General features: G+C 34.9%; 1 protein-coding gene across 2 annotated transcripts in view; it reads left to right on the top strand.

Annotated features, from left to right (window-relative positions):
- The window catches only part of LOC150105927 (SCY1-like protein 2), a 304184-nt gene that overhangs the window by 89527 nt on the left and 191900 nt on the right, over positions 1-22757 (top strand). For both annotated transcript variants that reach the window (XM_090393688.1, XM_090393689.1), the window contains one exon: positions 22182-22298. In XM_090393688.1, coding sequence (XP_090249814.1) covers positions 22182-22298 — 117 coding nt within the window. The remainder of the gene's footprint in view (positions 1-22181; positions 22299-22757) is intronic.

Below are 22757 nucleotides of genomic sequence, written 5' to 3'. Positions count from 1 at the left end.
ATTTATTACATTGGCAACAGTATCCTGCTTTAAAAAGAGAGAGAGACAAAACATGCCATAGAGTGAGCTTTACTTAAATAAAACTGACAATAAACTATAGAGTTTTTTACTTATCAACTAAAAATTCTTACTCATCATTAATGAACAAATGAGTACATTTTCATGCTCTAGTAATGGATTTTCTCAAAACATCAGGTTGATAACTGATGAATATTGCAGCCTAAAGAACTCTGATAGGTAAAGGATAACTGCTTCTGAGACTGTGGACAAATTGATGGGTCTTAGAAAGAATCAGTGGAGCTTCAACTCCTTAAGAGCGTTGACAGAAGAATGTTAAAATACTTTGGACATCAAAAGAATGGAAGGGGATTTTTAAAACATTAATATCATAGAAAGAAAGAGTTCTTGGGGAAAAGAGAAAGTGGTAGGCCCTCAATGAAATGGATGGATGGATGGTTTGTCAGGAGTGAAATATAAAAAATGTTGTCAATTATTATATTGACTGCACCATTTTGTAAAATTTATCTATATTTCACTATCCTGCTTTGCCTTTGTCTTTATCTTTAATTAACCTTTGTTATTATGGGTCAGCCGTCTTAACCTCTGACTGCCTCCATGTATATGCTTATGCTATGTCTTATCTTTCATGCTCTATAGTCTAGCAAATTTATTTGTTTATCGACTGCACCAGCTAGACTGTATGTTGAGAATGAGAGTATAAGACGTTAATCAAAGACAATGCAGGTATTTGAAATCATAATTGTATTCCCTGCTTTAACTTATTTTATCCTTTAGTCAGTCATGGCAATTAAATAAAAATCCTACACACTACTTTCACACAGGTTCAAATTTTTTGGAGATAATTCATTGACACCTCAGAGTTCAGTATGTTGTTTACAAACCATTTATTAAAACCCAAAGAATATTTACAGTATACACACTAGATAGATGCAAATTCCTTATTCTTCTAAACCTTAGTTCTTAATTATCATAGGACCTAAACATAACATTATGCGATCACGAGACACACACATTGATCAAGCCTAAATTATTATTACTTATACTATATCTCATTGGCATACTACATACAATAGATTCATGCATTCACTACATATCTTTTTTCAGAAATACAGTTACTTACAAGTTTCTTTTTCACAAACAATCCTTCACAATAATCAAGTGTTTCACAGGAATCTTACTATCTTTCCTTTCACTAACTGTGTTGCTCCTTTCCTTCCTATCATCTTGTCACAATACAATATCTTCCTTGTATTGGCGATCCATGTAGACGATAACTGAAGCTTCTCTTTCTTTTCCTGACTATGAATGGCAGAGAGCTTCAGATAAGAGAATGCCTTGAGCACTCTGAAGACGGACCAATGAAGCTTCTCTTTTCCCGACCAAGGATGGTGGCGATCACAGACAAGAGTAAGCATTGAGAATCTGGGATAAACAAACCAATGAAGCTTCTCTTTCTTTTTCCGACCAAAGATGGCAGGAAAGAGCAAGCATTGAGAACCTGAGATAATTTTGCTTACTAATGAGGTGCCTTATATGGGCCTAGGTTTCCTTTGTTTTCACATTTGTGTGCTTTTCGAACTTGTCACGTGCTTACCCTCAGGTGTGTCGATGTCATCTTCATGCCCTTTTTGAAATCCTTTGTCCTTAGCACTTGCTGACCTTTTGATGCTATGACGTCATCCTTTCCAAGTCTCTGTAACTTTTTTCTTGCGGTAATCCTCTTTGTTCTTTACTAATTTTATCATAAATTTGCTGACTCATATGCCACATTATAGTAACAAAGAAAATTCCTTTTTGCTGATCACAATAAGTTGCAAGGAATAATATTTCATTGAACATTTTACATATCTTTTTATTACATTTCCTTAGTTATTGAATTACTTATCATGAGAGATTTTAAAGAAGTATCCTGAATTGAGGCTCTTCAAGAAAAGCCCAGCATCAGATTTGGGGTGACCTTATCTCTGATATCTGAAGAAATTATGAAGTCATAAGGTCAAATTCAGGTGAATTTGGATAGTGTTCTGTAATGCAGTGATCTCTCACTATAGAGAACCCATCTGGACCACAGGAAGAGTTTAGAACTAAATATTGTGCCATTAGTGGATGACATGATAAAATTATAGTGTAATGGAATGACAGTTACGTTAGTAAAAAAAATTATTTAATATTTGTAGATTTTTTTTGTAGAATTTTCATCTAGATTTATTAGCCATTGTTAATGCTGTTGAAAAAAAGATAAATACAACTATTAGAATTCAAAGAAATAAATTTAAATAATTACAATTTCAAGGAGTCTTACATAATAAGGAGTGTTGTGTACGATGATTTTCCAAAATTGAGAAATTTTAAGTCAATTGTTTTTGTTGAGGTATGTACTATAAAGGTGGGTTTCACAATTTTATATAATCTTTCAAGAACAAAATAACTTATGTAGGACTTTAGTTTTGTACCAATGAATTCTATGCCTAGTGGCTGGCAGGCCAAACCAGATTTATCAGACTCTTGAAGTAAAATATACTCTTGATGTTCTTCTAGATGAATGTGAGCTGAAAGACCTGTCTACCCATAATAACAAGGACCATGTGAACAAAGGATTCCCTAAACTTCAGGATAAAAGAGAGGAAGATATTTGTCTTTTGGAGAGACTAAGAAGGAATTTATTTTCAAACTGGATGGAAAGAAACTTGTAGATCAGTCTGGTGAAGGTCTTGCAATTTTCTCTGATAGTCTTTTAATATGTGGAATTGAAATTCTTGAAACTTCTTGAGGGGGGATTAGGACGAAGGCCATAATTAATTATTTTATCAATTATTTTTGTATTATAACGATTAGAAATGAAGGTAGTTCTGATAAATGAAGTTCATTATTTAAAAGAGTCAGTAGAACAGATCCTCTGGTCTACTGAGGCTGATCTTATTGTAGGACTCTCCTTTATTTGCCAGTCTTTCCTGCCCAATAGCTACAATGCAAAAAAAGGTCAAAAAATTATTTGTTGCTCCCATCTCCTTGCATCCCTCTCAACATGTTGAATATAGTAATGCTATCATTGTTCCTTATATCCAGAGCATCTCAATAAAGAATAGCCAGAACTCTAAAAAAAAGTACAATCTCTGCATAGCATTTACACCTTATTTAAAACTGGCTATGCTCATCTACTCTCTCAAGAATCCTTTACCACAGGGATTCCCAACCTTTTTGTTTCCTAGAGTACATTCTAAAATACTGGTAGGGAGACGGGCACCATCTATTTTTTCAAGCAAACTTTTTGAATTCTTTTGTCAAATGAATACATACAAACTTTACATTATAATCAAATGTTTTATTACTTAAAAGTTTACATTATAAAAATTTAAATATATATATATATGTGAGTTAGTGTGATATTTGGCATTGCATTTCATTGACCAGTGCTTCATAATTAGGAGAATATGATGATATTCCAGTTCTTAAACAATCATCAAGATGCTCATCAGTGAGTCGTGATCTGTATTTTGATTTTATGATATTCATGGTTGAAAACAATGATTTGCAAAGGTATGTGGAACCGAAAAACGATTTTATCTTCTATTATTTCAAACTATACGGCACATGGTTGAACAGCGGCAGGCATACACAAATTGGTCAAAGGGTGCCATGGTACCCGCAGGCATAGGGTTGGGAACGCCTGCTCTACCAGTTCCAGCTGTTTACAAAGTTCCTTTTTTCCTGCAACTTATCTTATTATGGTCAAACTGGGAGGTCTACTAACATCTGCCTAGAAAAACATAAAAAATACATCTGTTACATAAAGTATGGTCAGTTAGGACTTACTGACCTATGGCTTAAATATTCTGCACAGAATCAAATGAAAAAAAAAACTAATATGCTTCACTACAAAAGTTGCAAATTTGAAAGACCTTTTTTTATAATCAGCAGCAGAATTAAAATCAACCTAATCTTATTAAAATAAAAGGTTGTATTAAACTTCCCAAGAATTCTTAGGTCTCCAGCTCAACATAAAGGCTAGACAACGGTACCCATAGAGATGCCCCTCATAAGACTTCAGGCTTCCAGTCTAATCTTTTTCATTTAGTGTTTGTTCAAATTTATGTGTATTTTTGCAATTTTCATACTGTTTCCCTGATGATGTCTCAGTGAATAAATATAGTAGTGATTGAATATTATGTAATTATTTATGTATTGTATTTATTCCATTACACCTCAATGAGTTGCTCTATTGTATTTCTGAGCATACACAAAAGTAAAAAGAGCATTATCAGATGCAGCTAAGAGTTTAGCTGTTTTGGAAGTAGGAAAGAAACAGGAGAAAAATTGTGGAGTTTTTTGTGTCCTCATTATTCTTGTTAAGTTCTTAATCACTTCAAAAGGTTCAAGTTTTAAAAGGACAACTGTTTACCTGATTAGCTAGGAATGCAAAGTTTAGAATGGATAATTATATTATTATTTTCTTAAATAATTTTCAATAATAATTGAAATCTGCAAATAAAATAGCAGTACTTGTCCAAATTGTTATTTTAAAAATGTTCATTTTTAAAAATAAAAAAAAACTGAATTAAATTAATGTACCATAAATGGACTGGTGATGCACAATATACGATTTCTCCTTCTCAACTTCACCTTTCTTGTAGTGTGGTCTGTTTTCGTAAAAGGAACTCTGGTATATCAGAAAGCATTCTTGCTGCAAAAGAATATCTTCTTAGTTAGAAAAAATATGAGTTAGATTTTAGACAGTAGATAACTTTTATTGCCCAGTGAGACAACTCCCTCCCCCAACTGCTTATTGGAGGCCTGAAAGTCAATTGCTATGTTTGATTTGCAAAATATAGGGTTCCTGCTTCTACCATTTTCCTAAGCAATATAAATGATAACCTTCAAGCACATGCAGAACTTATACTTAGAGACCTAAAACCTGCTCCATTTCAGGGCACAGTAAAACAATTCAAGCTGTCTGCCAGATAGTACACAGGTCTCAAATCTGAGAGTAATGAGTCACAGGCTTCTTCTTTAGATAGCACATAATTCTGCTGTTGCTGCTGCTAGATCATGCCTGGAGTGTGGTTGAGGTCCAAGTTGTGGTATGTGTGAGGCACTGTTGTATCTGCATGATATAATGATATAATATATATATTATATCATTATGTAGAGAGGTCACTCTATATGGGTACTATGCCTGACATTGTGATTAAAAACTTCTCCCAAAATATAACTCCAACAAAAATGACAAATCAAAATACAGGGTGGCCAAAAAATAACTTTCCCTTTTTGGAGGCATCTGTAGCCAAAACCAATAAACAGAATGAGACCAAATTTTATATTGAGACTTTCAAAAGTCTCAATATAAAATTTGGTCTCATTCTGTTTATTGGGGAGATGAATTCCACGAAAAAAAGATTTAGTACCAAAAGTCACCGAAAGGGGAAATTTTGGCACTGGCGGAGCCGAAAACAGTCAAATATTTGCAGTAAACGCAGGTAAAAAGGAATATCAAATTTTACTGTGTGTACCTGACAGCAGCACCACCAATTCCACTTAAAAAGGGATTAGGAATGTTCAGACAGTTATTCGAATGACTGACGAATTGTGCTCAATATGCATCCTACCTTGCCTCAGCATGCTTTACTTGTTAAGTTGTTTTACCTTAAACAGTGCAATGCCGTAGCGGCCCCTTCGGGAATTTAGAAGGTTTCATAACCTGCGTACAGGTCCTATGTCAGCTGTAACACTGAGAGCTATGATTAAAAAGTTTGAAGAAACTGGATCACTAGGAATTACACCTGGCAGAGGATGGAAAGCACATTGAAAATCGTGTATGTGGTCCAGGGGACCCTTATTTTTGTTTAATTATTATTATTCTTATTATCATTGTAACTCGCCACATATCCCGCTGAATGAGTGATGTGGCTGGCGCTTGCATCGTTGAAATGTCATTATTCCATTTTATCTGCCATTAATGTAATTATCCGTTTGTTTTCGGCTCCTCCTGTGCCAAAATTTCCCCTATCAGCGACTTTTGGTATTAAATCTTTTTTTCGTGGAAATCATTTCCCCATGCCTTCAAAAGTCTCAACATAAAATTTGGTCTCATTTCGTTTATTGGCTTTAGCTGCAGATGCCTCCAAAGAGGGAAAGTTATTTTATGGCCACCGTGTATATAAAGTATACTAGAAACATAATGATAAAATTATATGATAATGTAACACTTAACATTAGGGAAATATTTATTATTTCGACTAGATTTCCTAGCCATTGTCATTTCAGTTGGTAAACATAAGAGATAAACATAATAAGACAACAGAAGTGATATTGTTTATAAATTGTGTTATGCTTAGTTTAAATGTAAATTTAGTTTGATTTAGTGTAAGACTAAATATCTTGGTCAATGTATATGCATTTTGTAGTGCTCACCATAGATTTTAATGGTTACTAGAAAATGGCACTCAACTTGTGTCTGGAAAACTGCTGCTGAATCAGAGAAGTAAGGAGGGGTGGAGATACAGGTGAGCACTGAGGTAAGTGAATGTGATAATGATCAAAAAATTGCTGAATATAATTCTTGAAATAGCAAATCTAAATGGGATAGTCAATACAAAATGTAAAGGTAAATGAATTCTGTCTAGTGGATAAGGCATGGCTGACTAAACCAGACTTATCAGACTCTTGAAGTAAAACATATCTTGATGTTCTTCTAGACTTCAGGTTCCCAGCCTGTGGGTTGTGATCCCCAGGGAGGGGTCAAAAAGTTTTTTCTGGGGGATGGGGGTTACTGTGGTTATTTTTAGCTGCAGGTATTTTTATAGGAAATTCACACAAAGCTTTTCGACACTTTTTATTTCAGTATAGTTACACTGCAGTATTCTACTAGTGGTTGTAACACTAATTTTTCATAAATTAAGGGAAGAGATTTAAGGGCCACTGCAGCGAATACCTAAAAAATATCAAAGGTCTGCCATGTTCGTTGTTAAACATTTTATATTATTTTAATTATTTGCTATGTCATTTGAATATTTTTTCAAATTTCTGCTGCGCCGGAGACCTTGATTCACTCTCTAAAAATAAAATATACAAATGCAGTGTTATCATTAGAATAAAATTCTATGTTACAAATTGTAAACTGAAAAAAATATTCACTGTGATGCAAAAGTCAATATCGAAATTTATTTTTACTTGGTGTCTCGATGTTTGAATAATAGACTGTTGAATATGGACTATCGAATAAAGGTGAGTTGCTCTCTTAATGCAGTTTAAGATCACCCCATATGTTTTGTTAATGCCGCCATATTTACATTGATGCAATTCAATAATGTCCGTGATGGGCTGTGTAATGCAAACTGACATCACAAAGTAAATCTTGGAGATGTTGCCATGTTTGAAGAACTCTACAGGGTGGTAGAGAAGTCTAAAAGTGAACTGGATGAGAATCTGAAGAAGATTACTGTGCATCTTGAATCCATTGAAAAAGAATTTCAGCAGTACTTCCTTAAGCTTACAAAAAAAGACATACTGGTATGAAACCCATTCTCTGCTTCCCTGAATATAGCCAGCATTCCCTCTGAAGTACAGGATGAATTCTTGAATCTGCAGGACAATTCCTTGGCACTTAATTTGTTGCATGAAAAATTGCTGACTCGGTTCTGGTGTGCTATGTATCAGTCATATCCAAATGTCACCATGCTCGCCTTTCGAGTTTTACTTCCATTTGCCTCTAGATATCTCTGTGAGAGTGGATTTTCAATGCTGCTTCATATCAAAACAAAGGCAAGAAACAGACTGAATGTTGAGGATAATGTGAGGTTGGCTTTAACAAACTCTCAGCTGTGAATGTTGAAGCTGGTTGCCCAGATGCAAGTACAACATTATATTAATGAAAAATCTATTTTTTATGTTTTTTTACCCTTAAAATACCTTTTTATGCAAATATGGTGGTGGTGGAGGAGGGGGGGATTGAAGGTTACTTGGCTATTATAAAAGGGAATTATATCTTGAAAAAGATAACCATTAACTAGTTATTCTATACTGTTCTAGATGAATCTGAGCTAAACAACCCATCTTCCTTTAATAACAAAGACCACACGTACAAGGGATTCTGTAAACTCCAGGATTAGAGAAAGGAGAATATTTGTCTTTCAGAGAAACTAGGAAGGAATTTATTTTTGAACTAGATGGAAAGAAACTTGTAGATCAATCTGGCAAAGAATATTGCAATGTTTTCTGATATACCTTTAACATATGGTATTGAAATTATAGAAACTTCTCTTGAGGAGGATTAGGATGAAGGCCATAATTATTAATGATTTAATCAATTATTTTTGTATTATAACCATTAGAGATGAAAGTAACTAAAATTCACAGTAATTAAATTTTAATAATATGTAGTTATTTCATCTTAAGACATCATCAGTACAGTTATTACAAACAATACTAGGAATTACATTCAAAGAAGCAGTTAGTGCGCACACTTACATTGGAATCCATGCGTTTATTTATAGATCTTCCTGTTTGTCCATAGTACGACATCTTACAAGAACATGGAACTTCGTATATGTCAGGTAGCATCATCATAGGTGTTAGTTTGTCTTTTGGAGAAGGTAGCAAATTGTGAATCTGGTTGATTGGTTTATAGGTAGCAGCAAGTTTGTATTTCTTCATAATTTTTGACAGATGTTCAGAGATGCCTTTGATATATGGTATAGGAGTCCTACAGGCTTCTTCTTGTCTGGGTTGATATGTAGGGAAGTGGCTGATGATTTTTTTGAGTTGCTTTTGGGTTGTATCCATTTAATAAAGCTGTATCTTGAATAATTTCCAATTCTTGTTTTAAAGATTCTTCAGAGAAATAACATTTATGTGCTCTGGATATGAGAGATTTTATGATGCCATATTTTTGAGATGGATGGTGAGCAGATGAATTGTGGATGTAATGACCTGAAAAAGTTGGTTTATGATAGACAGAAGTGATGAAACCTTCTTGTTTTTGTTGGATGTGTATGTCAAAAAAGGAGATACCTTGTGATAATTCTTTTTCTACTGTGAATTTGATGAGAGGATGAAGGTTGTTGATCTTATCTAGAAATGAGTATAGTTCTTGTTCAGATGACTCCAGACTGCAAAGACGTCATCAACATATTGAAGCCATATTTTTGGTTTTGGTTCAAGAGTGGAAATTTTATCTTCCCTCGTGAACCAAAAAAGTGTAAATTTAATTCTTGGGTTTACAGGTATAATTTTCCCAAGAAATTCATGAAGTTCAGACAAGGAACAGTTCCATATAGAAAATAACAGATGTTGGTGTTTTTGAATTGATTATAGTAGCAGTATTTGCTAATAGTGAGAATCAACTGTACAGATTTCTATTAGACCATAGTTACAAATGTTTCATTTCTAATTTCCCATTTTGAAAATTGCCAACTAATCTACTATTCAAGAAGTTTATCATGTACTGTTGAATACTATAGTTATTCCTTCCTTTCCTTGATCATTATTGCTTGAATATAATTTCTTATTGTTAAGATGTATCTTATCTCTCTTCATTGTCTTGGTAACTCCTGTTGTCATCATGGTGTTTCTTTAATTGCTTTAATAGCTTTACTTTTTTAGCTGATGCTCTGGATGTTTGTAATGGATAATCAGTTTTGTTCAGCTTGAGATTTTAAGGTCCGTATGCCAGCTGACCTTTTTTTTAACCTGTTAACCCTGATTCTTTGAAAACAGCATGCTTTGTTTAACTAGATGACACCCCATCCAACATATTATGTTGTACTATCTTATTAATTGATGGTGAATTTCAAATTACTAGCATATCCTTGTTCATTCAGTGTCCAGTATCCTTGTCCATTCAGTTGGATAACACACCACGAGAAGGTGAGGATCTGACGTTGGGTAGAAGCATTCTTCAGTATCTGAATTACTCCATTACGATGGTGGTCTGAAAAATTCTCAGTCTCGACCATAGATTGCAACACTATCGGCAAGATTTTTTTTTCTCCAAGTTGGTACATCTGTCATAAGCATCCATGTGAAATTGGTCATTCTATCAAGTAGTTTGTTTTATACAGCTGTCTGATGCAAAAGTGTTGTCTCTATCCCTTGAAATGGATAAAATTGAGTATCGTGCAGTTATAAAATTCTTTGTAAAAGAAGGTTTAACAACAAAAGAAATTCATTCGAAGTTCATAAAAGTTTATGGGCACTCTTCTCTTTCGTTTTTGACAATTAAGAAATGGGCTGTCGAGTTTAAACATGGCCATACCAGCCTTGAAGATGATCCATGTGAAGGACGTCCAAAAAGTGTAACAACACTAGAAATCATTGATCAAGTGCATGATATGGTATTGGATGACAACAAGTCAAAGTGTGTGAAATTGCTGAGACTATAGGCATTTCAAAAGAACGTCTAGGATATATTTTGCATGCAGAATTGCAAATGAAAAAGCTTTGTGCAAGATGGGTGGCGCACTTGCTCACAGCAGATCAAAAACACACTTGCATGAAAATCTGAACAGTGCTTGGAGCATTTTAACAAGAATAAAACTGATTTTGAGTATTGATTTATTACTATGGATGGGACTTTGATTCACCATTACACACCAGAATCCAAACAGCAGTCAAAACAGTGGACAGAAGCCAGTTGTTCAGTGCCAAAGAAGACAAAGTTGGTTCCATCAGCAGGAAAGGTCATGACATCGGTGTTTTGGGATGCTAAAGGCATTTTGTTTATTAATTATCTTGAAAAAGATAAAACAATAACCGGGGAATATTATTCCGCTCTTTTAACTAGACTAGATGAAAAAATTCGTGAAAAGACTCAGTTTGCAGAAGAGAAAAATCATTTTTCATCAGGACATACTCGCACAACGTCATACATTCTCTTGAATTCGTGCATGCTGTTTTCACTCACAACCCTGAAAGACAAGCCATTCCAGCTGTGCCCTGATTTATATGAGAAAAATCTAGTTCTCACCACTTTCTTGACTGCATTCATTCTCAACTTCCATGGATACCTTGTTCTCTCCCCATCCTTCATAAAATGAAAATTTCCATTTACTCATGTCCTATATGATTCTTTCAGAAGTTTGTAGGTCTATAATATCATCCCACTCTCTCCTGTTTGCAATTCCCAAATTCTCCATCTCCTCATAATCTTTTCCATAGTCCCAGTATCATCTTTAACACTTTCCTTTGCACTCTTTCTACTGTATCTATATCACTTCTCCAATCAGGAGACCAGATCTGTTCACAGTAGTCAAATTGAGGTGATATAAAGGCCTTGTAAAGAGCAAAATGACTTCCCTTATTCTTACTTGTCAAGTGTTCATTTCAGCATTGCAATTATCCTCTGACTTGTATTTGCAAATTTTGCTACATGATTCCTGAACTTCATCTTCCTGCTGGTCAGTTTCTTCTAGCATAATCCCACCAACATAAGACACAATTGGATATCTCATTACACCATAGTGCATAACTTTGCATTTACTAACCTTGAAGTTATCACTAAAAACACATGTACTAATCACAGTATTGACTATTTAATTCATAAATATTTCATCCCAAGTATCTTAAATTAATCACATGATTACAAAAAATTGTAATCATGTGCTCTAACTGTATGTTATTCCTAGTATTGTTTGAACTACTGTACTGATGATGTTCCAAGATACTTGGGATGAAATATTTACGAATTAAATAGTCAATACTGTGGTTAGTACGTGTGTTTTTAGTGATGAATTCACCACAGGTTTCGTTGTATAAAAATTAAAAAAAAAATAACTTTGAACTGACAGCCATTTTCACATGCTCACAATTCCAGCCTATTCAAATCATTCTGCTGCATGTCACTTACATTCACCAGCAAATAGCTGCATGTTTCCTGTTAAATCCTTCCCAGTATCTTTAATGTAAAAATTTTATAACTGTGGCCAAGGACTGATCCTTGTGGTACACCACTGGCCACCTTAAATCTTAGACTCACATTCCCTATCCACCACTTTTTGATATCTTTCACTCAGCCATCTTCTTGTCCAAAGTAGTAATTTATAATCCAATCCCATATCCTCCAACTAATGGCAACAGCCTCCCATGATGTATCCTGTCAAAAGCTTTACCAGAGTCCAAAAGTATCATGGTACATCCATTTCCCTTGTCTAACTCAATGATAACATTATTATAGAATGTGAGCAAGTCACTCAAACATTATCTTCCCATGCTGTTCATCGGAAAGTTTGGAAAGTTCCTCTCAACCTCATTTCTGTATGTTATCTCTTACTAACTTTTCCAAAATCTTCACCATCAATCCATAGATACCGATAGGTTAATAGTTAGATACATCCAGTCTTCGCACCACCCTTGTGCAATGGGATTATCATACAATCTTTCCACTCCTATGGAATCTTTCCTGTGCTGAGATTCAAATTATACAGCCAGGTCAAAGGAACAACTGGTTCAGTTAGACATACTTTTAGCATCCTTGCTGCTATTCCATCAGTCTCTATTGCCAAATTCTTATTCAGTTCGTGCAACAAATTCTTATTTGGGTGTATAAGCTCTATACCTCCTGCTCATACACCTGAGTTTTTTCTTCCAGTGTAGAGAGTGCTGAGCTCAGTGTTGCATGCATTAGGTTGATAGCATTTAGCATAATGGCCCTTATTAGTTGAACGATTTCTTCTGTATTTGCAACCCACATACCATCCACATTGACAAGAGTTATTCTTTCACATTCATTTTTTTCTTTTACTTGCAACATAACGATAAAATTCGTTTGGATTAGCTTTAGTTTGCAGAACCAGTTTCTTTTCATAGTTGCACTTGGCTTTCCGTACAATAGTTGATTACAACTGGCCTGCACCTTATAAATTTTCATTGTGGACATCATCCTTATTCATAGTTTCCTTCCACATCATATTTTTCTTAAGAATCTCTTGTTTAATAAGATTGTGCATCTATTTCACTCCCTTGTTTATTCTTCCAACTCTAGGAACATATTCTTGTATTGCATCATTGATATATTTTTTTAAAGACTTCCCATCTAGCAACTGGTACCATGGGATCAAATCTAGTATTATCCTCAGTTAGTCATAATTTCCTGCTTTGAAGTTCAGCATGTAACCTTTTCTAAATGGAAAAGGTTATTTAGCTACTTCCCCATAGGGCAGCATAATCAGTGTCACCAACTGAAGACATAGTAGTCACATCTTTTACTACCCCCCCCCCCCCAACACTATAATCAGGTCTAATATTTCTAGTATTTAAAGGTACCTGTGGCATGACTACAAACAACAAATTACACAAGAACCACAGTAATTAACTTTAAAGAAATGAAAAAGTACAGATATTTCGTACTGAAAATAACAGTACATCGTCAGTGCGTAGAAACAAGCAAATCAAAGAAACAGGAATACGAGGTACATACAACAATCAGTTTATCGATTAAAAACTTTTGCCATGTGCTAGAAATTAATATATTAATAAATAATATTAAAACTATTTTTGATGGTTACATAAAATGAGCATCTCCCAAAAGTTTGAGAGAAGACAATCGTTCTGATTCAAATTTGGCAATTCAATTTTTTCATCCCATCTAAAAAGAAGGATTTGTAAAATTGTGTAAAATAGTTATTGACAGCCTTGATGACATCCTTGTTTGAAGAAAAATGTTTTCCCACGTTGAATTTTTAAGTTTGGAAACATGAAGTAGTCACATTGGGCCAAGTCTGGAGAATACGGTAGATGTGGAACCAGTTTGAACCTCAATTCATGCAATTTTGCCATTGCGAAGGTGCTGTAACATAGGAGTCAATTATCTGCTGGATTTGATGAGGGTTTTAACCATCAGGTCTAATATTTTTGACTTGGAGTTCCTTCTGTCACATGCTGCTTAGGGAAGTTGTCATGCAACAGCTCAATAAATTCAACTTCATTCTTTCCATGAGATTTCATTGTTACCCAATCAATATTCAGATAACACAGTCCAACACAATTTTTGCTGGCTTTTATATGAGACTTGTTTTTTACTAATTTGGGTGCGCTGATTTCAAATATCAAACCCATTTTCCTCTTTCATGTCGGGTTTTTCCTCTATGGCATTTTCTTTTTGCAAATTTGTAAGTTTTTAATAGTTTTAAGGAGGCAGTACTATTTAGAGGATCAAAAAAATCGATTTTTTAATATTATTTTCTGAAAGTATGGACTTTTAAAAATCTGTTCCTAACTTTTTATCAAGAAATTCGAAAAATTCCCGAAGATATAGCCTATTATTCAAAGCGGTGTGCAGATCAGAATCGGGAGCGCTTACCGCTCTCGCTTGTTAGTAAACAAATAAATGTGTAAGAACCTGCAACAGCACGTACTGGCGCTTTGAATGCGAGAGAGGCCGATAACCGACCTAATACATCCTCTAAATAGTACTGCCTCCTTAAAACTATTAAAAACTTACAAATTTGCAAAAAGAAAATGCCATAGAGGAAAAACCCGATGTGATAGAGGAAAATGGGTTTGATATTTGAAATCAGCGCACCCAAATTAGTAAAAAACAAGTGTCAGATCATAATCAGCAGAAAAAAAATTTTTTTTTTGTTGGCCAGTGTAATTAAAGCCACCCTGGATTATTAACCATTATGTTTATTTGGCAATACAATCCATTGTCATTAGCATTTAATCCACTGGGTATGTAGCAACAGTCCATGTATTTGATCTAGTTAGACTTACACCAAATAGCTTCCAACTCACTGCTACATGGAAAACAGTTGCTAATATTACAAATCATAGCTGTCTACCTTGAATGGACTTCAATCATCTGATATCATTAGCGTTACACTGCTCCTCTCTTGATTTGTTACTGCAGTCAATCTACATCATCCTTGCATCTCGTGCCTTTAACAGCAACATTATATATATTTTTTCCTGTTGGTTTTTTCAGGGGTCATGAAAAAGATGACTTGAAATACAACAGCAATACAATCATAAATCTTCTTTTCTGTCTGTACTCGGTCTTGTACCAGATAGTTTCAAATGTTCTGCCTTCTATAACTCAGTTTAATTTTTACTGCTAATTCATGATTACTTGCTTTGTAGCAAACTTATTCTTAGCCTTATTGTTTGTTTTTCATTTGAGAAGCATTCCTTGCACCACTATTTGTGTATGTTTGGGATCCCCTCTTTCTCACTTACATATTGTTATGTAAGTGAAACTGCATGGTCATCTCCATGGAATCAGAAGACTTGCTGAATGTCCTAAACATTTCACTAATCATCACTCACACAAATAATACTTTCATACTTCAATCTCTTTGAATTCATTTAGTCATGCTCCAAGCAAAAAATAAGTCCTCATTCCTTTGCTAATACCACATTGTGTCATTTCCAGGAAATGATCACTTTTTTTCTTTTCCAGTTATATACTGAACAATGATCTCAGTTCAGCCCTATCAGAAGCCTTTATAGTAACCTATTCATTTCTGTTCACCTTTTTTTCTGCCTGTAAACTAACCACAAATCTTCTGTCATTTTCTTCTCGGTCGCTTGTCTATGTATCCTCTCCACTAACCTTCTCATCTCCAAAAAAAACACCCAGTGACCTCTTCTGTGCACAGCAGTTCTGATGTCTATATCTAAGCCTCTTATAAGAAGATACCATAACCTTCTTAACTTCCATGTTTTTATATGTTGACCACCTACAAAAGTGTTGCATGCCTATAATACATCAGTACTGTTGGCAGGCCTTCAGATTTCCCAGCTGTAATCTCATGCTGGATGATGAAATCATCCTATATCATCATCTCTTGCCTAAAGACAGTTACAAATATCCATACATATGGTGAGATTTGAATCCTCAGCCAATTTGGAGAGTTGTGTATGTTAACCATTTGGCCAACCAAGCATGCAGTTTGCTGGTGTGTTCTTCAATAACATAACCAGATAATACCATGATTTATTTCAGCTACTTTGCAATATGCAGCCTTAATTTCAGCACCTGTTAAATGACATCACAAAGTCCAGTAGTAACTTACACTGTGTAACCATTCTCTTTATTCAGTTCAGCTGTCATTTCATTATAAAAAAAAGTTTAGCATGTTACTGACCTACTTTATGAACTGTCTCCCCCCCATAGTGCGTGCTATATTCCTCTCTACTCATTCCTGAATTTTGCACCTTCTCTAGAATGTTGACTTTCACTCCTGAAATGATCGTTCTGTCATTTGCTAACTTTATCTTGATTCTTCTTTATGCATCAGAACCATTTTTCCTTTTTTTCCATACTCCAAGGGAGTATGGAAAAAGCTGAGCTGAGTCATAAATTAGTCTAGTCAGACGAGGTGGCATTTTCTTAACACATTTTTGTAATATATGAACTCAATATTCTCTAATAAGCTCATATTCACATTAAGCTTCTGTAACATCCCATGCATCTCTAGTTCATCTTCAGCTCTCAGCTCGATATCCTCTAATCTCATAGCTGTATTCACTTCGAGATTCTGTAATATCTCATGTACCTCTAGTTCATCTTCAGCCCCAGTCACATCTCTTATTAAAACTTCTCTGATTAAATGATACACCCTTGCAAAACGATCAGTCAAGATAGTCTTCCTTTTATTTGCCACATAATGAACGGACTCTTTGGAATTTCCTTTGGCTTGTTCAACTGATTTCTTCTTGTATTCTGATTTTGCCTTTGGTACCATGCTGTTCGCCTTGCTCTCTCTCTCTCTCTGTGTGTGTGTGTGTGTGTGTGTGTGTGTGTGTGTGTGTGTGTGTGTGTGTTGCTCTTTACGCTCCCTCCACAGCCTTTGTTTTTTATGGTTCCTAATGTTACTACTCATTCATTTAATTCCTACCTGATTTATCCTCTTAACTTTAGGTATGTATCCCAATACTACTTCCTTCCCTTGCAGTTTCTTTTGCCATGGTCTACTTCAAATGGTCTGTTTGTTATAATTACCAGCTCTGTGATTCCAGATATATGCCTTCTTAACTGAAAATATTTAGCCACCTCCTCGATCAAGATTGCATGATCACTTTTCCTGGTTGGTGTGCAATGTGATCACACTGGTTACAGACAAATTCAACACTCTCAAACTCCCTGATGTCCTTTACTGACATGCTACCTCAAGTATTTTTTTCTTGGTAGCTGCATAATTTCATTTCCTTTTGTTTATATGTCCTTTTCTCATTCCAGTCTGTGTCCTGATAGTTGAAGTTCTCCCATAATAATTACACATGGCAAATAAGTTCATTGTGCTTATTTGCCATGTAGAACTGTTTTGTCCTTGTTGCCTCTGTCTTGTACCAGAAAAGCCTTAAATGTAATTCCTTTTTTCTTTAATTTTCTGCTTAACTTCTCTTTTAGGCTGCAAATTGTCTGCCATCATCAGTCATATCCTTCTTGTCTCTTGAATGTTTAGACAATGTTTTTCTATTAAATATAATTGATATAACCCTTTGTGGCGTTCCTTAGAGTCATTAAATATTTCACTACTCACTCTTAATTTATGGTCGATGCAGTTCTTAGGCAGTCAATGTATTTACAAGTGTTGTTATACTTAACAGACCTTAGCAAGGAATTAACCTAATAAGAAATGTAACCTTCTGATTCTCACCAACTAATTATTCCCTTGTCAGCACAGAGAAATTTTGTTTGTCTCCTGCTCCACTCCGTGCCTAGATGATATGTAACATAACATCAAAGAATATTCAGTCAGTAAGCACAACAACAGAGTCCCTGAATAACTTCTAATTCCTTCCTCAAACAGTGGTGGCCGTAATCACTTAGTTCTTATCTCTATTTAAGGGTTTCCCGCTGAGATTCATTTGCTTTATGAGCGGTGCAGTAAAGAGAATTCAAGCAAGCATTTGATTGTGTATAAAACAAATGACATTTATTATATTTAACTAAGCACACTACAAGTTATAAACAATTTGCAAAAAGGACTTTCACTCATTTAGACCTAATGAATCTATCAACTTATCTAGAACAATTCAAGGTATTTCATATTATCCTTCTCAATTGTGAGTTAACATAATTAAAAGCAATACAATACACAAATACAATATTTCAATGCATATGATTAGACAAGAATGTCCTTTATCCTCTATAAAGAACTTAATTTAAAGAGTCATCATTTGTAGAGAAGTCCATTATTTTGCATAATACAATCCATTCATCGGTCATTCAACCTTACAAGTACACGTTCCCTTGGAACAACAATGTTCAATATTTAGGTACTCTTAAGGAGTCCTTATTGCTTCAATGCACCTTCACAAGTAGCAAAATCAAAATCTAATGCACCTAACTTAGAACAATTATTCTACAGTGAATAGCACGTTCATAAAGAACAAGTCCTTTCATTCCCCCTTTATGGTATGTTCACATGGGCCGTACATTATATTAAAGAAAAAACACATGCTCCCCTTTGGGAAATTCTTTTATCAGTAGACAATCACTTTATCTAATGAATACTTCTTGGCTCTAGACACATTCCCTTGGAACAAAGTAATATCCTGACATACCTTCACAAATATCTACGTAATCTATACAAATCATTCCTCAACTAAGACTGATACAAAATGGAAATGAAACTCTCTTACTGGACACGACATCTTATACTTTTCGAGATTTGAAAACATAGATTATGCAGGGTGTTTCCTCGGAAGTAGATCGAGTGACCTTGAACTGCTTTCTGGGTTCCTTGTCTGCTACAGCATTCTGGTCTACACAGCATAATCAGGTTCCATTGCGTAATGCCTATTTAGATAATGGCAGAGATGCATACCTTCGAGGAATTCAAAAGTGCCTAACTGCATATCTCAGGAATTTATCTAACATTCCACGGACACTTCTTTACCCGGACTTAGTCATCATTCGAACACAGCTCATGAAGGTCAGGTCCTACGCACTTCGAACTAAGTGGTGAGAGCCGAGAGCTCTGGACTGCGAACATCTGTTGGTCATCTATGGCAAGACACTGGGGAGAAAAATCTGAGTGTGTTCCAGGACAAGTCCTTACCTTTTATAACTCCCACTATTTTTCTCATTGGGCCTATTCATTCCTCAAATCTGCACTCGTACAGTAGGTCACCAGTGCCAAATAGTACTCTGGCGGTCGGAATAGTAGCTTCGCTCGATGTTCAGCGCTACCGATGCAACTGGCGGACACTTCACTCATCATGAGCATGACTTGCAATATTCATCGTACGTGCCTCGATGTTTATTTGCCATTGGAACTAGTGTCTAGTTCCAATGGCAAATACTTAAAATACAAAAATTTATCAAATAAGTTACAATTTACAAATACAAGTTTAAGTGAATATTTACAGAGTTTGCGTATACATTAGTAAAATATCTTTTAGCATCGCCTCTGATTAACAACTCTGACTTTGGGGAATGGTTTACTTGGTAAACTCTGAATGAGATTTAATTTTTATGTAAATTTTCTCACTCAGAGTTTAACACTTCCACCCATTCCTGTTCCTCCCTGAAAATAGTATGCCTTCTCACATTCTCTCCCAGCAACAAAATCATTTTCTGTCATTCCCCCATCTCATTAATGCCAACAACATTTGCCCAAAAATAATTAATGTAGCTTCTAATTTTTTAGGAAATGACAAGATAAACTAGATTATTAATTATTCAGCAATGTTACTTTCCCATCTTCAGGGATCATGAAACAATGATATGTGCACACAGGCACTTACACTAATCAAAAATGAGGCTGAAGAAAGGCAACAGAAGTCAGTCTTAGAGTCCTAAATTCTAGACTCCCCCACCACTACACCAGACATATGGACTACCAAAAATCCATAAGCAAAATGTACAATTATGTCCCATTGTAGATGGCATTGATTCCCTCACATACAAATTAGCCAAACATTTAGCCAAAGTGCTCACACAATATACTTGTAACACACCTTCACACATAAAAAAAATTCTGCGCATTTTAAAGCCAGTATAGAAAAAAATCACACTCTAACACACGCTGACATAATGGTCCATTTTGATATCTCCTCCTTATTCACCAATGTCCTACTCAAAGATACCTTAGAACTCATCCAAGCCGTATGTCCTCCTAATATCTCAGCCCTATTTCTGTTCACCATGAACTCAGATTATTTCATTTGGCAAAGAAAATTCTATAAACAGATATAGAGGACTGCTATGGGTTCACCACTCTCTACTCCTGATCAACTTCTTTATGGAGACCTTTGAAGAAAAAGCATTAAACTCTATCCCACATAAAGCCACTGTCTGGCTATACTACATGAATAATGTATTCTTCATTTGGCCGCATGGACTGGATACACTCCACAATTTCACAATATACTTAAACAATCAACATTTCAGAACCCAGTTTAACTTGGAAAAGGAAAGTAACAGCAGTCTCCCTTTCCTAGACACTCTGATTACACGCCAGCCTGATGGATCCCTGGCTTTCTCTGCATTTACAGAAAACCTACACATACAGGTACATTCACCAATAGTTATCCCCCCCCCCCTTCCTAACAGTATGGGATTATAAAAATCCTATATAACAAGGCAAAATTAATCAGTTTAGATAAATGCCCTATTCTTGACCATATTCTTAACACCTTCCTAGCCAATGGCTACAATCCCTCAAAAATATTAAAACCAGGTAACCTCCCACCCTTTAAAGTAGAGATTATTCTAAATCTATCACCATTCCATATATCCAGGGTACATCCAAAAAATTAACAAAAATCCTAAGGAAATATGACCTCACAACCCGTTACAAAACATAAGAAATTGGCATCTCTCATCCATTCCACCAAAGACCAGCCACTTAACATAGACTGACCTGGAGTATACCAGGTGCAAACTGTCCTACTATGGCCAAACATGCAGGACAGCCGATATCAGACACAAAGTCTAAATCCAGTTCCACCAATATAGCCACTCAGGACTTACTGACCGTGCACTGGACACTGACCAATACACTGGAAGAAGGCCACTTTATTACACGCCATCAAGTATAAGTACAAAAGACTATTCCTTGAATCAGCCTCAGCTCTGAAAAACTTTCCAGACCTCAACATATTTGGCTGCATGAGACTGCCCCAAATTTCGGAAGCATATATTCTAAGATCGTCAGCCCACAACTCAGTAGGGGGCACCGTTTAGGACACTCTTGGACCAACTTCAGTTGCCTTTTTTTCAGCCTCATTTGCTTAGTGTGAGTGCCTACTTGCACATATCATCATTTTGTGATCCCTAAAGATGGCAATATAACATTGCTGAAATATAGGTAGTTATTAAAGTTTTTATGGTTAATAATCTAGTTTACGTTTTCATTTCCTAAAAAAAAAAATAGAAGCTATGTCTAACCAACGTATGAGCTTATCTGCAAGAAGAAGAATTAATGAATGTCAAAAACTGTTTTCTTTGTTCTGAATGAACAGTTAGTCTGGTATTAACTGGTATACAAAAAAGTGCAGAAGGTCTTTGTCTCCAACCACCTTTACATTTTGTATTGACTATCCCATTTAGATTTGCTATTTCAAGAATTATATTCAGCAATTTTTTGATCATTATCACACTCACTTACCTCAGTGCTCACATACATCTCCATCCTCCATACTTCTCTGATTCAGTAGCAGTTTTCCATTTATGAAATGCCCGGTATGCATTAACCAGGATATATATAAGTCTGACACTAAATCAAGCTAAATTTACATTTAAACTAAGCATAACACAATTTATAAACAATATCACTTTTTTTTAAATGTGAATTACTTATCTTTTCATAATATTTTAATCAAGATCTCCTCCTCCTACATGACACTCAATAAATATCTTCCTAAATCCATCAGCAGTAATTTCAGTTTATTCTGAAACATGCCTTAAATTTTATGCTTGATTTATTATATTTTGTTTTTGTATTGAACTTTTTAAATTGCCGAACAGTTCAGTAGGCAAAAAAACATGTCTTAAACCATTAAGAAGCACTCTTAGTTTATATTCAAATTTACAAGAGGAAATGATTATGTATATATTATAGAAAAACTTTTTTCTGTTGATTTTTAAGAAATAGTTTGCATATCTATACACTTTTAACAAATTATTTCCTGTCTTTCTAATAATTATTGTTAATTCATTGTAAATTTAGTATAAATGAAATTTATATATATATATTTTTTTTAATATAAATATACAGCTTCATCAGTTACCTTCAGCCACCTTTGATTGTCTTCCTTCAGAGGCTCATGATCACGTGAAAATGCTTCTTAATCCAACACCAGAAGTTCGACCCGATGCATTTCAGGTTTCAAAGGTAAGAATATATTAATGTGACCAATGTTTAATTATAACCTATTCAAATAAGAGCTCTCATGTACATATTTTTTAACCATTGTGCAAAATCTTTAAAAATTAAGTGTTGCACTTGGAACATTAAAAAAAAAAAAATGTTGGGTAAGAAACATTAATCTTCCTTAAGGAAACGGCCCGCTTTGACAGTTTCTCTCAAGCAAGTAGTGTAAATAGGGATGTAAATCACAATTTTTTTAGTTTTTTTTTTTTAACCTAATAAAACATTAAGAACATTGCAGACTTAGTAGCAGGTGTGTGCTAAAATCAGTATAAACCAACAATGTTCTAATATAACTTAGAACATTACTAATATTGAGGATTTTGAGTTAAAGATCATTGCTCTAGAACAGTGTTTCCCAAACTGTCAGTATCCATTTCGTTCTTTTAATATTTAAAATTTTAGTGATACCAGCATATCCCC

This window comes from Typopeltis vanoorti, chromosome 6, assembly GCF_054136105.1.
Source record: "Typopeltis vanoorti isolate ZY-2024b chromosome 6, IOZ_Tvanoo_1.0, whole genome shotgun sequence".
Classification (NCBI taxonomy): Eukaryota; Metazoa; Arthropoda; class Arachnida; order Uropygi; family Thelyphonidae; genus Typopeltis; species Typopeltis vanoorti.
This window is presented reverse-complemented; position numbering and strand designations above follow the sequence as displayed.